This window comes from Pseudopipra pipra, chromosome 24 (assembly GCF_036250125.1).
Source record: "Pseudopipra pipra isolate bDixPip1 chromosome 24, bDixPip1.hap1, whole genome shotgun sequence".
NCBI classification, from domain to species: domain Eukaryota; kingdom Metazoa; phylum Chordata; class Aves; order Passeriformes; family Pipridae; genus Pseudopipra; species Pseudopipra pipra.
This window is the reverse complement of record NC_087572.1, coordinates 986,020-1,001,012: the sequence shown is the minus strand read 5'-3', so window position 1 is coordinate 1,001,012 and position 14,993 is coordinate 986,020. Positions and strand designations below refer to the sequence as shown.

Genomic DNA, 14,993 nt, shown 5'->3' with positions numbered 1-14,993 from the left:
CCGGGCGCGTGCTGGCGGCGGCGGGGGCGCGCGCGGGCTCGGCGGGGGCGCCGCGCGGGGATTGTTCGCGCCGCCGCTCGGGGAAGCGGAACGCGGGGAGCGCTCCCCGCCGCGCCCCCGCTGCCTCCTCCTCATCCACCTCCTCCTCCTCGTCCGCCGCCCCCCGCCCCGCCGCCCCCGTGTCCGCGCCGGGCGCCCACCCCGCCGCCAATATTCCCGAGATCAAGCGCTACGCGGCGGCGGCGGGGCCGGCGGCGGGGCCCGGGGCGGGCGGCGGGGCCGGCGGCGAGAGCAGCGAGGCCGCCGCCACCGCCGCCATGGAGGCGCTGGGACCCGGTGAGAGCCGCGGGGGGGGCGCGGGGCCGCGGCCTGCCGGGCCGTGGCAGCGGGGGAAGGGAGGGAGAGAGGCCGCGGGCCCGCCGGGGCTCCCCGGTGACACCGGGCCCCGCTCGCAGCCGCCGCCGCGGAGGAGCCGCGGCGGGTCCGAAACTTTGCGCGGGGGGTTCGCGGTGCCCTCGCGGCCCCGGGGCTGCCGGGGGGACTCGGTTCGCCCTCGGTGGGGTGAGCGGGACAGCGAGGGGACGGGGACAGGCGGGGCTGTCACAGCGGTGCGAGCCCCGCAACCTGTGTGATGATAAGTTTTACATTTGACATTGAGCCGTTGCTGAGAGTTTAAGGCGATGCTGTCTGAAAATAGGGTTGTTTATTTCTTTAACAAACTTGGTGGGGTTTTGCATGTGGCATTTTCCTGCTCGTGCCTTATTCCAAGATTATTCTTCCATCAAATGCCTGCAGGATGTATTTCTTTCCCTCAGTGGCCTGCACACCTGACCCATCGAGTTCCCATTCAAACGATTGGTATAATCGAAGTGGTGTTAATTTTGGTGTGATAGGAAATGTTTTTTGACACAGAGGTGCAATTCCAGAAGAATCCAGAGTTTGAGGTAGCGAGGGCTGACTCAGAGCCTGCTGTATGTGTGTGATGTATCCTGGCCTCCCTGACTTACAGCTGGAGAAGCAGATCCTCTTTCAGTTTTGAAAACTGCTTCCTGTCTGAAGCAAGTCGGTTGAGGTGCTTAGAATGTAATTGTCATGGGGTAGAAGAAACTGAAATACAGCAGCACATGCAACCCTAGTCAGGCTGATCAGGTAAAAATCCTGTGACGCCAGGGCAGCCTGGCTTCAAACGGGAGAACAGTTTGTAGCTGCTTCTCTGGAATCCTTTGGGAAATAACTTTAGGAAGGAGGAGAAGTAAGATTTATCTCCTTTGGTCAGAACTGAGGGCACAGGCTGCTGTGCCTGTTTGCAGAACTTGTCAATGCTGAGGGAGGAAAATAGGTAAATATAGTTGTCATTTAATCTCTCGCAGGAGGTCAGTGCCTGCACTTCCTTCAGACTAATTAGCATGGGATTAGTGGATCATCTCTCGTATCCAAATAAGCACAGCAAACTTTGATTGCCCTCGGTGATTCACACTTGTCAAGACAGCTGTAGTTTTTTTAAGCACCAGCTGTACCCCACAACTGGTGTGACTGTGGTGCTGTGAGCTGCTCCGGGACGGAGGGTGCAGAGCCCGGAATGTGTCCTGAGGGGTGTCTGTGGCCCTGAGGGCCCCTGCCACTGTGGCTTTGGGGAGCTGACACGGCAGTGGGCTCCAGCTCCTTACATGCTCCGTGTTCCTTCTGCTTCAAAACATTCCAGGGCTGATGTCCTCAGATTGATAATTTTATTTGGTAATGCAGTAACTAGTGGATGGCTTGTAAATCCAGTGTGGAATCTCCTTAAATTTGGTCCTGAGTTCAGTTTATGGTTGTGTTGAAGTTTATCCAAGTAGGAGTTACCTACCTCTCTACCCTCCTGGTCTCACCTTGGAGCCTTTGACTTACATGGATGCTGTCAGGTCATGATACTACACATGCCCTAATTTTTATGATTGGTTTATTACTGAGTTCTTGTGATACTTTTCCCCCCTCTCCTTTGCTACTCTACAACAGAGGGAAGACACTTTGATCACACTGAGCACTGGCAGATATAGCCAAACCCATGAAAATATACCAGTGCCATTTGCTTTATGTGCAGTGTCAGCTGAGGCTGTGATCGATTTAAAAAAACAGTCAGTTTAATCTTGTTAACATGGTATCTCAGATCTTAACACTTTGAGGAAGGTAACTAAAGGTTTCCCTAGTGACCAGCTTGCGTACGAGTAACATTTCCAGGCCTCTAAGAATTTCTTCTGTAGAGCTGTTCCTGAAGCTCTTTTATCCAAATAAATTATCTCCACATCTTTGAGGAGTCCATGCCTGTTTTCTCCCTTACTTCTCCCTTTCTTCTATTTAGAAGAAAGTGTAAACCTTTCCTCACTCCTGTGTTTGTGTTGGAATTTTAAATTGGATCATTAAGATCTGAAGTTTATAACAAAAACAATGAGAAAATGTGGCTTGTGTGGCTGTTGGTTTGGTTTAGAAACGGAGGTAGGGATGTATTTATCTTTACATTACATGAAAATACATAATATCTGCATGGTGCATTCCGTCTTGGGACTCTCGTGAAGTTCATAACCACAGTCATGGATAAATGCCAGTAAAATTTTAAGAATGAATTATGGTACCAACCTGCACATGCTTTAGGGAACACGTTTTTTCCCAGGAAGTTCCGAGCAGCTGGAAGGCTGAGCCTCTTGGATCACCCCTGTTTGCAACCTCAGAAAGCTGCTGGAGATTTCTTCCAGTCAGAAAGTCACCCAAAGCCCTGAGAGGTGCCCAGAGTGAGCCATCCCATCTCACCTGTGTTTATTGACTTCCCAGGGCCCCCAGCCAGCCTCTTCCAGCCGCCCCGCCGCCCAGGCCTGGGCACTGTTGGGAAACCCATCCGCCTCCTGGCCAACCACTTCCAGGTGCAGATCCCCAAGATTGATGTTTATCACTATGATGTTGATATCAAACCAGAGAAACGCCCCCGAAGAGTCAACAGGTAGGAGTTGCTTAATAAAGATTTATTAGTTGACATTAGGAGTATGTTCCTGAATGTAAGGAAACTGTACGTCCTTGGAATTCTCCATCTGCTAAAGGCCTGTTTCTTTCTCTTCTGTGGTCAGCTTTTAGTGAACTGTACTGTTCTCCTTTTTTTTATGAAGATCCGTTGCAATTGGCCTGTAATCTGGAAGGCTTTGGGAAATGTACTGAGTGTTGAACTCAGGCTGGTTTTATTTTACAGTCTACAAGCGAATGTCCCTGATAATTGTTCCACAGTCTGTACTCAAACCTGTGTAGCAGCTGCGGGGAGGGAATTCGGCTTGTAGGTTTTGGAGTCCACACATGGATGATCTGTCGGTGGAACCAATCCATGGAGCACTCCCACCCACCCCGAGGCAGGTGCTTGGGTCTGCTCCTGTGTGTGAACAGCTCTCCAGGTTCCTCTGCCTGTTTCAGCTGTAGCTCTGCTGACAATACAGATACCTGTGCAGTGTGTGACACTTGGGTGTCTCAACCTGGAGGTGACATTTAGAGCCCTGGTGTGACCTGGGGGTGCTCTAGTGCATTGTTCTTTATCAGACCATTAAGAAAATGTGAAAAAGGAATTGTAAACTGTGTAAGGCCATGGCTGAATTTTCTGTTCCTCACCCTAACTCGATGAATCCCTTGGCAGGGAGGTGGTGGATACAATGGTGAGGCACTTCAAGATGCAGATCTTTGGGGATCGGCAGCCTGGCTACGATGGGAAGCGGAACATGTACACGGCACACCCGTTACCCATTGGCAGGGACAGGGTAAGTGTTGCTCTGAGTTTCTGTGGGAAAACTGTTACAGTGTCATTTGGAAAGTGTTCTTTTACTGACATAAACCCAAACCACACCTATTGGTGTAGTCTTGGAAATGACAGGCAGGGCCACTCAGGATCTTTAGGAACTTACTGGTCTTTTACAGATATTTGTCTTCCTCAGGTTTCTAATTCCCAGATCTTTAGCTGGAGAATGTCAGTGAGTGAGAACTAACGTTCTGCTCTTTCAGCTACAAGTATATTATACTTTTTTCACCCTAATGGAAACTTCCCTTTTCCCTGTTCTAACCCTTGCTCTGTTGCTGAATGATAAAGTCCTTGTAGATGACAATGACTCCAGTTGGGTTTGGCTGTGCTGAGGAGATGCATCCTCCTGTTCCACGGGAACAACCAGATCAGCTGCTCCAGCCCTGTGTGTTCTGGGCTGTGCTCGCCAGCACCCCCCAAAACTTCACCCTATCTACTCTTCCCCCCGGAATGTGGTTATTGCTGTGCCAAGGGGAATGCTCAGGATGAATTCACAGTTACCCTCTAGGCTGACAGGTTGTGAGAATCATCCCAAGGGCTGTGCCAGAACTCTGAGATTTGTGCTTCCCAGTGAGTCTCCTTTTTGACCGAAAGGTTTTCTTGCCTTCCTGTTTGGTTCACAAAACATCTTGCTATTAACTGGCTGACTTAAAAAAATGACTCACTGTTCTCCAGAGCTTTGATGTCACCATACTAATTACTGCTTAAAATTTACATTTAAAGATGCCCCACTGCAGTTTCTCAGATGAATAAATGATAAACTTTCAAAGTCCCGAGGAAACCAATTGTCATATTTTAAGGTCATTACACAAACTAATCATCAAAAATAGAGATCCGAAGGACAGCCAGGAGAAAACCATACCATTGCTGAGTGCTGTGTCTGTCTGCAGTCCATTACCAAAGCCTGTGCTTGATTCTGTTGTGCCCATGGCAGGTGGATATGGAGGTGACACTTCCAGGAGAAGGGAAGGACCAGACATTTAAGGTTTCCATTCAGTGGGTGTCAGTTGTCAGCCTTCAGATGCTGCTGGAAGCTCTGGCAGGGCACCTGAATGAAGTTCCTGAAGACTCTGTTCAGGCACTGGATGTAATCACACGGCACCTTCCCTCCATGAGGTGGGTACCTGTGGGGCCTTCCTGACTGGATTCATCCTCTGTCCATCCTAACATTTGTGTTAGTTATTCCTTGCTGCTGCTCTGCTGCCATCACACTTCCCTGTGGCAGAAGAGATGAGGATGCAGCTGTGTAATTCAATGCCTGCCTTGCAAATTTGCACTAGAATGGGGAAATGTGATCTGAACTCAGGCCTTGTGCCTGCTGGTCATGTTTCTAACAGGAATTTGCTGTAGCCTTTCCAGCTGCACTGTCAGAAAAGGCTTTGTGGTCTTGCCATAAGTGAGCTCTGACTGTTCTAACACGCTGTAGAAATGTGTTTCAAACGCTACAGGTGTCAGTGTGAAAAAGTGTATCAGAAAGAAATTATCTAAGTGTTAATTTTCTTTTTTTTCCCAGGTACACCCCTGTGGGTCGCTCCTTCTTCTCCCCCCCCGAAGGTTATTACCACCCCCTGGGAGGGGGCAGGGAGGTCTGGTTTGGTTTCCACCAGTCGGTCCGTCCTGCCATGTGGAACATGATGCTCAACATCGACGGTGTGTAGGAGATTCTGTCTCACCCACACAACAGGGTTCTTTCTGCTTCCCCGGTAATTGTCCTCTCTTTTTCTCTTAGTGTCAGCGACTGCTTTCTATCGTGCCCAGCCTATCATTGAGTTCATGTGTGAGGTCTTGGACATCCAGAACATCAGTGAACAAAGCAAACCCCTGACAGACTCCCAGCGTGTCAAGTTTACCAAAGAAATCAGAGGTAAGGCTTATCCTAAAGGTGCTGCAACAAAATTACTGAAACCTGCTCATGTTATGTTGTAATGAAAATCTGCGAGGCAATTGGGAAGCTGGGCTGTTCCTTTGTGCCTTCATCCTCCTCCAAGTTGGTTCCTGTGCCTGAATTTATTTTCTGTTGGCTTTTCAGGTCTGAAAGTAGAGGTTACCCACTGTGGCCAGATGAAGAGAAAATACCGAGTTTGCAACGTTACCCGGCGACCAGCCAGTCACCAGACGTATGTGCCAACCAATTCCTGGCAATTTTTAAAATCCTGAACCTATTAAATATATTTGGTATATTGTTTATGCAGGAATAAACATGATTCTATGATGAAGCAGCCGTGTGGCTTTACAGGAATGTTTAGTCTTAGTGGAGTACAGGAATGTTTAGTCTTAGTGGAGTACAGGAATATTGTGGGGTTTGACCACTGCTTTATTTCCTTCAACCCAAGGAAAATTGAGCTGTATCCTGGCTCTTGAATGGAGTTATCAAAGGTTCTAATTTTTAAAACAGCTAAAATATGAGAAATTCAGTACATAGTCTATAAAATCTTTTCATGAAGAAGAGATCCAGTAGCTAAGGAAAATAAAGGTTTGCAACATTCCTTGTCTGGAATAGGTTTTCCATACCATTACCATTTTTTCCTTTAAAAAATTCTTGCAAAGTCTAACCAGAACAAATGTCCTTTCTAGGTTCCCTCTGCAGCTGGAGAACGGGCAGGCCATGGAGTGCACAGTAGCTCAGTATTTTAAGCAGAAGTACAGTCTGCAGCTGAAATACCCCCACCTGCCCTGTCTCCAAGTGGGACAGGAACAGAAACACACGTACCTGCCGCTGGAGGTGAGGGTCTGACTCTGGTACTGTGGTGTATCCTCTGTTAACCGTGCTCAGTGGTGTCACAGCACCTCTGGCTCTCCCCTGCAGGTGTGTAACATCGTGGCTGGGCAGAGGTGCATCAAGAAGCTCACGGACAATCAGACCTCGACCATGATAAAAGCAACCGCGCGGTCGGCGCCGGACCGGCAGGAGGAGATCAGCAGGCTGGTGAGTGCTCTTCCAGCTGCACAGTCCGTGTTTGTCACTTCTCATGGCTCTTCCAGAGCATTGGAGCAGGTGATGATGAGCACAGTGACCAAGAGAGAAGTTAAAAATCTGTCTTGTTTAAAACAAATCCTTTTAAAGAGAAAGCAAAGAGGGCAGAGCCACCTGAAGCTTTAACGTAGTGACATCAATACTTCTCCTGTCCCCAGGTGAAGAGTAACAGTATGGTTGGTGGGCCTGATCCGTATCTGAAGGAGTTTGGAATCGTTGTCCATAACGAAATGACAGAGCTGACAGGCAGAGTTCTGCCAGCCCCAATGCTGCAGTACGGAGGCAGGGTGAGTTTCCATGTCTTGTCCTGAGGTTATTGGCATTCATCAGGTGTTTGATGTATCTTCTCATGAAATTTCCTCTGTGTGAGCACTGTCGGGCTACAGTCAAAACAGAGCAGTACTTTATCTTTAATTTGCCTTTGGTTTTTACCTAGAACAAGACCGTGGCCACACCAAACCAAGGCGTATGGGACATGAGAGGGAAACAGTTCTATGCTGGCATTGAGATTAAAGTTTGGGCTGTTGCCTGTTTTGCTCCTCAAAAACAATGCAGGGAAGACTTGCTGAAGTAAGTATTTTTCTATTCATTCAGGATTCTATTTCAAGGTTTATTTTTCTCATGTTTCTGAATTTCTGATTTTAACGCATCTAATAGTAAAAACAACATACACCACAGTTTTTCTCCTGTCCTTCAAATTACTCTACAGAATCCTAAAGACAGGTTGTGTGAACCACTGACTGGCAAAAATTGTGGTTGCAATATTGCTCAGATAAGTTTGGTGGATGAATAAAAATCTACCAGAGCATCAGTACTAGTTTGGAAATCTGCCTCAGGGTGTTCAACTGAAATGTCTGTTTGTTTCTGTAAGACTTGTAAAATTACAGAAGCTGATGAACTTCCTCAGAGAGGATTAGAGCCGTATTAGTGAGTTCCTGATGGGGATAGAATTTCTAAAAAATAATTACTGTACTGCTGTGAAATAGCAGGAGCAGCTTAGACCTGGTTGATCAAACTGATGCCAAAGTGACCCGTGGTGGAAAGGCCAGGACAAATCCATTTCTATTTCAGGAGTTTCACGGACCAGCTGCGCAAGATCTCCAAGGACGCCGGGATGCCCATCCAGGGCCAGCCCTGCTTCTGCAAGTACGCCCAGGGTGCAGACAGTGTGGAGCCCATGTTCAAACACCTGAAGCTGACTTACGTTGGCCTGCAGCTCATCGTGGTGATTCTGCCCGGGAAGACGCCCGTGTATGGTACGGGGAGGGGGCTGTACAGTGATAATGGGTTGTACTGCAAGTGGGTGGCAGGAAGGAGGAAATGTGTTCCCTTTAAAAGAGTGTTTTGGAGCTGGTTTATCTGATTGGAGAACTTGTGTGTTACCAAAGAGCAAACTGAACCTTTCTCAGTGAAGTTTCAAGGGTCTGAATTACAGTAACATTTCAAAAAAATAAAATAAGAGCAAGCAGATGAAGCTCCTGCCTCTTGGTATAATTGGAACCACTGATTTCTTTTTCTGTCACAGCTGAAGTCAAGCGGGTTGGAGACACTCTTCTAGGCATGGCCACACAGTGTGTTCAGGTAAAGAATGTGGTCAAAACCTCACCACAAACTCTGTCCAACCTGTGTCTGAAGATCAACGCGAAGCTCGGAGGGATCAACAATGTGCTGGTACCTCATCAAAGGTGAGATGCAATTAAAAGCTCTGCTTGATGTCTGGATTGTCAAACAAAATGGTGTCCTTTTGTTGTGTTTGCTGAAATGATACCTTCCAAAACAAAGCATGCTTTAGAAATGCCCACAGTCTGGAGTGGACAGAGGAGGATGCATCTCCATCCACTGTCTGCCCAGTCAGCCCTGTGCCAAGGGGAGTCAGAGCCATCCAGCAAAGCATGGGAAAACAAGCTCACCAAGGCTTTTTTTCCGTGTCTTTTTCCTGCCCTTGAGTTCACTGTCTACCTTTTCTCTTGCCACCTCCTAAAGCATCCTGTGTTTTCTTTCAAATTGAAAGAGAAGGAATGGAGAGGAGTGACTTGTGATCAGTGTTTGTAACTTGGTCTGCCTTTGATCCTGTCCTTTTCATTTTGTGTTCTCTCTTGACTGTAAGAGCTTGAGGCAGAAGTTGTTGTCCCTAAAGATTCTCTTTTTGATTCTGTTCACTGGTTTGGATGGTTTGGACCTTCCTTGGCTGTAATTTTTTTTTGTTTCTCGCCCTCCTTTTTCTTATTTATTATTATTAATTTTTAAGGGGACTGTGGAGACAGGTTCAGGAAGTTGGGGCTGTTCAGCCTGGAGAAGAGAAGGTTGTGTGGAGACCTCACAACCCTTTCCAGTATCTGAAGGGGCAGGCAAGGAAACTGGAGAGGTATTTCTTCATCAGGAACTGGAGTGCTAGGACAAGGGGGAACGAGTTCAAACCGAAAGAGGAGAAATTTAGGTTAGGTATATAGGAGAAATTCTTCCCTGTGAGGGTGGGGAGGCCCTGGCACAGGTTGCCCAGAGAAGCTGTGGCTGCCCCATCCCTGGAAGTGTCCAAGGCCAGGTTGGACGGGGCTCTGAGCAACCTGGGCTAGTGGAAGGTGTCCCTGCCCGTGGCAGGGGGTGGAATGGGACGATGTTTAAGGTCCCTTCCAACCCAAACCATCCTGGGATTCCATGACTCTAACTAATAAACCTTAACCTTACCCCCCAGGCCCTCGGTGTTCCAGCAGCCAGTGATCTTCCTGGGGGCAGACGTGACGCACCCCCCGGCCGGGGACGGGAAGAAGCCGTCGATCGCGGCCGTGGTGGGCAGCATGGACGGGCACCCCAGCCGGTACTGCGCCACCGTGCGCGTGCAGACCTCGCGCCAGGAGACCTCCCAGGAGCTGCTCTACAGCCAGGAGGTCATCCAGGACCTCACCAACATGGTGCGGGAGCTGCTCATCCAGTTCTACAAATCCACTCGTTTCAAGCCCACGAGGATCATTTACTACAGAGGGGGAGTGTCAGAAGGGCAGATGAAACAGGTATTGTCTGATTGTTTCTTCTTGCTCCTGAAAAGGGATTTGCCCTTGATTATATGTTTATGTGGATTACAAGGGATTGGCCCTCAGAAAAATATATATATATATGTTGAAAAATTACTATTGAAGATAATTATCGGAAAAATTATCATTGAGTTTTCCTGGGTAAGCACAATGTGCAGTTTTCCTGTCTGATCATGTTTCTTGCGACGTGGCATTTGTACACAGGAAAAAACTAAAATAATATTATGTGTACTCATCATTTAATGTCTGTACTTGCAGGTAGCTTGGCCAGAGCTGATCGCGATCCGGAAGGCCTGCATTAGTTTGGAGGAAGATTATAGACCAGGAATAACCTACATTGTTGTGCAGAAAAGGCATCACACCAGGCTGTTCTGTGCCGACAAAACTGAAAGGGCAAGTACTGACTCCATGAGGGGGAGGTGATGGCACAGGAAAGTGGGATTATTTCGTTCAGTGGGGTGGGATCTGTTCTGCCCACTAAAGCTGGGTGGTAACAGGCTTTCTCTACCAAAATAACCCGTTCCTCCCTTTCTTATTGCTCTACATCAGATGGAACAGCTTGTTCCCAGCCCCTTTTGGAATAGGTATGCTCTGTATCCCGATATTTGTGTACCTGGAGGTGTAGCCTGGGTTTTTATAGTCCAGGATTCCTGACCATGAGCTGACCTGGCCGTTCCCTGTTCTGTCTCTGGGCACATCTAAGACGTGCCTGTGGCACAAATCCACAGGCCAGCTGAGGAACCTTCTGTAGGGAAGCTCTTGATCTCAGATTTGCTTAAAAACCCAGATCTCTGGGGTGTGAGGGCAAACAAGGGTATGAAGTAAATTTATCTCAGAACCCTGCGTTTTCAGATCCTGAATTACTCGTGCCAGCTCTAATGGTGCTGGCAAGGATTTTGTTTTCCTCTCATGACACACCAGCTGGATTTGGTGAAGTTTCTAAAAATGAACTTGCAGAGAACATTTTCGTTCCTCCTATGTAAACAGCCTTAATGTTTTTCCACCTTTTTGAGCAGTAAATTCTCCAGCAGCTTTCAGTAGAACCTACCTTAGGAGGTAGCTTTGGGTCACTTCCAAAAAACGCATGGGCTAATAATAAACTTTCCTCACTAGGTGGGTAAGAGCGGCAACGTACCAGCAGGCACTACTGTGGACAGCACCATCACACATCCTTCTGAATTTGACTTTTACCTCTGTAGCCATGCAGGAATTCAGGTAATGTCAGCTCTGCCGTGCTCAGGCTGTGGGACTAAATCCTCGTAGTTGTTCCCATGAGGAATGTCACTTCTGTTGGTAGCTTGGCAGACTCAGAGTGCAGCAGTACCCGCTTGGCACTGACTCCTCGGTGCCGGCTGGAAGGTGCAGCCCGCAGGTACCACCTCTGCTGCTGCTCTTGCTGTGCAGCTGAGTGCTCACCTGTTCTCCACAGGGAACCAGCCGGCCCTCCCACTACCAGGTGCTGTGGGATGACAACTGTTTCACAGCAGATGAGCTGCAGCTCCTCACGTACCAGCTGTGCCACACCTACGTGCGCTGCACCCGCTCCGTGTCCATCCCCGCTCCCGCCTACTACGCCAGGCTGGTGGCATTCCGGGCCAGGTACCACCTCGTGGACAAGGATCATGACAGGTAAGGAATGGCCTCGTCACCCTGGCAGGCAGGCAGTGAAGCTGAGCTGTGCTGCTTGCCCCAGCTGATCACGGTGTGTGTCTGCTCGCAGCGCCGAGGGCAGCCACGTGTCGGGGCAGAGCAACGGCCGCGATCCGCAGGCGCTGGCCAAGGCCGTGCAGATCCACCACGACACCCAGCACACCATGTATTTCGCTTGAGAGCACCTGGGAGGATGAGGCAAGACAACAACCCACGCAGTCCCGAAGTGTTTGGAAGCCTCCCCCTCTCGCCAGGGCCGGGGGGTTTCGGACTGCCCACTACCAGCAGCTCCGGACAGTCGCACTGAATCTGTTCTTCACTGCAACGTCTGATGCACCAACACAATTGAGCCATTTGTTTCATTGTTTTCTGTACTAGAAATCCATAGACTTGTCTTTTCTGATGCATTGGACTGAATTTTTACCTCAAAGTGCAAAGGCCGATCATCCTGAAATTTTTCAAGGACTTGGCACGAAAGGTTTCTATCGAATCTTTTGCTAGCTGTGGTTTTTAAGTTCTCCTCATCCCATGAGCTGACGGTGACTGCTGCCCTGTCTCCGTGCCCTGCTTCGTGAGTATGATGTGATGGCAAAATGTTTTATCCAGCTCGCTGTAATCCTTCTGTCGTGTGGGGCCATAGATTTTTTAATGGAGATTTTAGACTTCACTACTGTAAATGCCTTTTAACAAACATAACTTTCACAGGTATTGCAGTTTTTTGTCAGTTTTACTAATTATCTTTTTAATCTCTGCAGACTTGGGCTGCAAAGCAATTGCACTATACTGCGAGTTAATAGGTGGTTCTTGTTCTGTGAATGTGTAATATAACCAATAGTGATGCCTGTCAGTAGATTTTAATGATAATGGTTATAAATAATACTGCCATGGTATCGTAACAAGTACTGAACCATCATTTCCCCCCTCTAAAAATGATAAAACAAAAAAAAAAAAATTTAGCTTTTAGGTATTTTGCAAACTTTTACAAAAGTGCCCACTTTATGCTGCTGTGTGGTTTGATAAATCTAAGTGATTTTAAAACTTTTTTCTCATAGAAGGTTTAACTTTGGCAATAAATCTTTGTTTTTTAAGCCCCCCCAACAGTGTAATTTTCTAGCTGAGGATTGTGCATGAGTTTGACCAACATTCTTGTGTCGTTTTCTGAACACACAATTTGGCAGTTTCTGAAACTAATTAGAAAAGACGCATTTCCATGCTTTTTTTAAGAATTATTTTTAACTGTTTTATATTCACTGTTGGTGTCCTGTCTACAACATTTTTTATAAGCTTGGAAACTGGGTGTTCCGTGTAGGAAAGGCCAATGTGTACAGTCGAAATGTATTGTGTGACAGGCAACCTGAGGACTTGTACCAGCATTTTGAACTGTTTTTTTCCTGGGAATTTGGGTTGCCCACACAACTGCATTCATAGCATGTTGAACCCATGTAAGTCTCAAATACTGATTCTATCCCAGCCTAGAAATTAGGGGTTTTAATCTGCTTGGCTTTTTTCAGCTGCAACCTGTAATCCAGACCAGGGGCCTGGTTTCCCTGGGTATTCCTGGAATCCATGAACATAGTAATTTAAGACTAGACTCCTCTTAGTGTAAACCTGAGTTAGTATTAGTGTAAACCCAATTTAGTGCAGATTAAAGCTTATTCCTAACCTGAGGAGGAGTTTGAGAAGCCCAAGGATTGCACTGTGGTCTCTGATACTCTTGTGGGGTTTGCTGCTAAGTTGTCTGCTGTCCCAAAGCTTAGGAACCAGCCCCCCCAAATTTCAGCAATAGGAAATGCTGTTTCCTTCAGTCTTTAAGCTTGTAAATAAATGAAAGTTTACATTTCTAAATGCTGTTGTTTTCAGTTGTACCAGAGTACACTGAACTTATTCAAGCAGTTTTGTAACCTCCTTGCCAGTAGTACGTCTCATAAATTAAGTTTAACCTCTTTTCATTTCTGTTGAAAATGGGACTGAAGTGAACCCTGTCCCTGGCATGTGCAGGGACAGGTTTAGACTGAAAAAAATCAGAAAGAATCGTTTTAGTTATTTAATTTTTTTTTAAAGAATACCTCACTTGTGTAATAAAATCAGGACATGTGGGTGGGAGACTGACCGCTGCTTTTCTCAGTACTCGTTCAGGGAGAAGACAAAAAAACCCCTTTTTAGAGTGAACTCTGACTGACCCAACACACACAGAGAACTTTGGCACCTTGAAAAGCACCTGAGCACCTGTTGGAGGTGGTAGGATCCAAGATCCCTGTTTTGAGCTTGTGCACTAGGAATGGAGCTGGTTTAATAAGGGTGCATAAAAAATGAATTAATTTTATCACCAATTAGTTGTCCAGTGCCAAGCACTCCTGGTTGAGACTGAGGGAAGGGAGAGCCTCTCCTTGGTTTGCCTGTGACTGGATATTTGACCTCAGACCAGGTGGAGCCCTGGGCCAGCACCTGAGCAGGGCTGGTGTGAGCCCACCCCGGGCACAGGGCTGGAGTTTGAGGGGGAAAGCACTGAAGTTCAGGATCCAAGTCGCAGCAGTGCTGCCCTAGGCAGGTCTGAGCCCAAGTCTGGAGGACTTGAGGACCTGGGTGAGCCCCGTGGGCCTGAGTGACTCGTTCTGCATGTGTCAATCAATGGGAAGATGTGCATTCTGTAGCTGTAGTTTTAGGGTGTTTTGTTTTTTGGTTTTGTTTGGTTTTGGTTTTGTTTTTTTTTTTATAAATAAAGCCTGTTGGCCACTGTTTAGCTCTGTGGTGTGAAAGATTTTAAATGTAGCAAAGTTCAAAGAGTTGGGGGAGGGAGTGGTTGACATATTAAAAAAAATATTAAAAAAATATATATAAAAAAAGGGGGGGAGGGGGCAGAAATCCTGTTTTCCACCCAGTTCTGCTTGCTTTGTCCCTGCTGAGTTCTGAAGGAGCTCTGGCAATCCCTGGCTACCCAATCTCCACCGCTGTGAGTTACCCAGGGTGGTGCTGGAGCTGCACCCGGAGGGAGCAGAGGTGGGTGGATGGGCAGGGGTGCCCCGTGCCCACCCTCAGCTCGGCCCTTCGGAGGGGGAGTGCCCTCGTTCAGAGCCAGCGTCCGACAGCCCCGACCCCGACCCCTTTGTGGATGTGCTGTAGGAGTTTTCTTGCTCAATAGCGAGGGAGTGACTCTGCTTTCATTTTCAGAAGGCAGGGCCAGAGGGCGTTGGATCCATCCCAATCCTGATCCACTGCAAGTTCCTTTCCCTTTGCACTGGAGGAAAGATCTTGCACTAAATATCACAGATTTTCTTAGACCTTGCTATTGACATTTTCATATTTCTATGTCTAGAGGCTGCAACTTCAATGTAAAATGTTTGCATTTGTTCAGTTTGACTTCTGATGTAATTTTTTGGTTTCTATATTGTTAGACTTGTAATGTTTCAAATGGTATTTTATTAACTTTGGACTGGATGTATGTCTCTAGCAATACGAGGTACTTTCTAAACTGTCCTGGGGGTCACAGCCCCATGCTGGTCGTGTACAATTGCAATGTATTTTTTTTTTTTTTAGC

The 14,993-nt window shown here is 47.5% G+C and overlaps 1 protein-coding gene across 1 annotated transcript; it reads left to right on the top strand.

Moving 5' to 3' along the window:
• Window positions 1-12,059, top strand: LOC135402306 (protein argonaute-4). The gene is made up of 18 exons (XM_064635350.1): window positions 1-336; window positions 2,806-2,971; window positions 3,647-3,767; window positions 4,740-4,921; window positions 5,319-5,455; window positions 5,535-5,669; window positions 5,835-5,922; window positions 6,380-6,527; window positions 6,612-6,731; window positions 6,938-7,066; window positions 7,216-7,349; window positions 7,851-8,035; window positions 8,305-8,464; window positions 9,472-9,787; window positions 10,067-10,201; window positions 10,922-11,023; window positions 11,238-11,437; window positions 11,529-12,059. Exons 1-18 carry the CDS (start codon window positions 318-320, stop codon window positions 11,635-11,637), a joined length of 2,586 nt encoding a protein of 861 aa, XP_064491420.1. The 5' UTR covers window positions 1-317; the 3' UTR covers window positions 11,638-12,059.
• The last annotated feature ends 2,934 nt before the right edge of the window (window positions 12,060-14,993 follow it).

What these genes read in the sequence shown, in the direction of transcription:
- LOC135402306 (XM_064635350.1), top strand. An exon ending in GTTTACCAAAGAAATCAGAG is followed by an intron (nt 5,670 to 5,834) that starts GTAAGGCTTATC and finishes TTGGCTTTTCAG; the next exon opens with GTCTGAAAGTAGAGGTTACC. An exon ending in CGGGAAGACGCCCGTGTATG is followed by an intron (nt 8,036 to 8,304) that starts GTACGGGGAGGG and finishes TTTCTGTCACAG; the next exon opens with CTGAAGTCAAGCGGGTTGGA.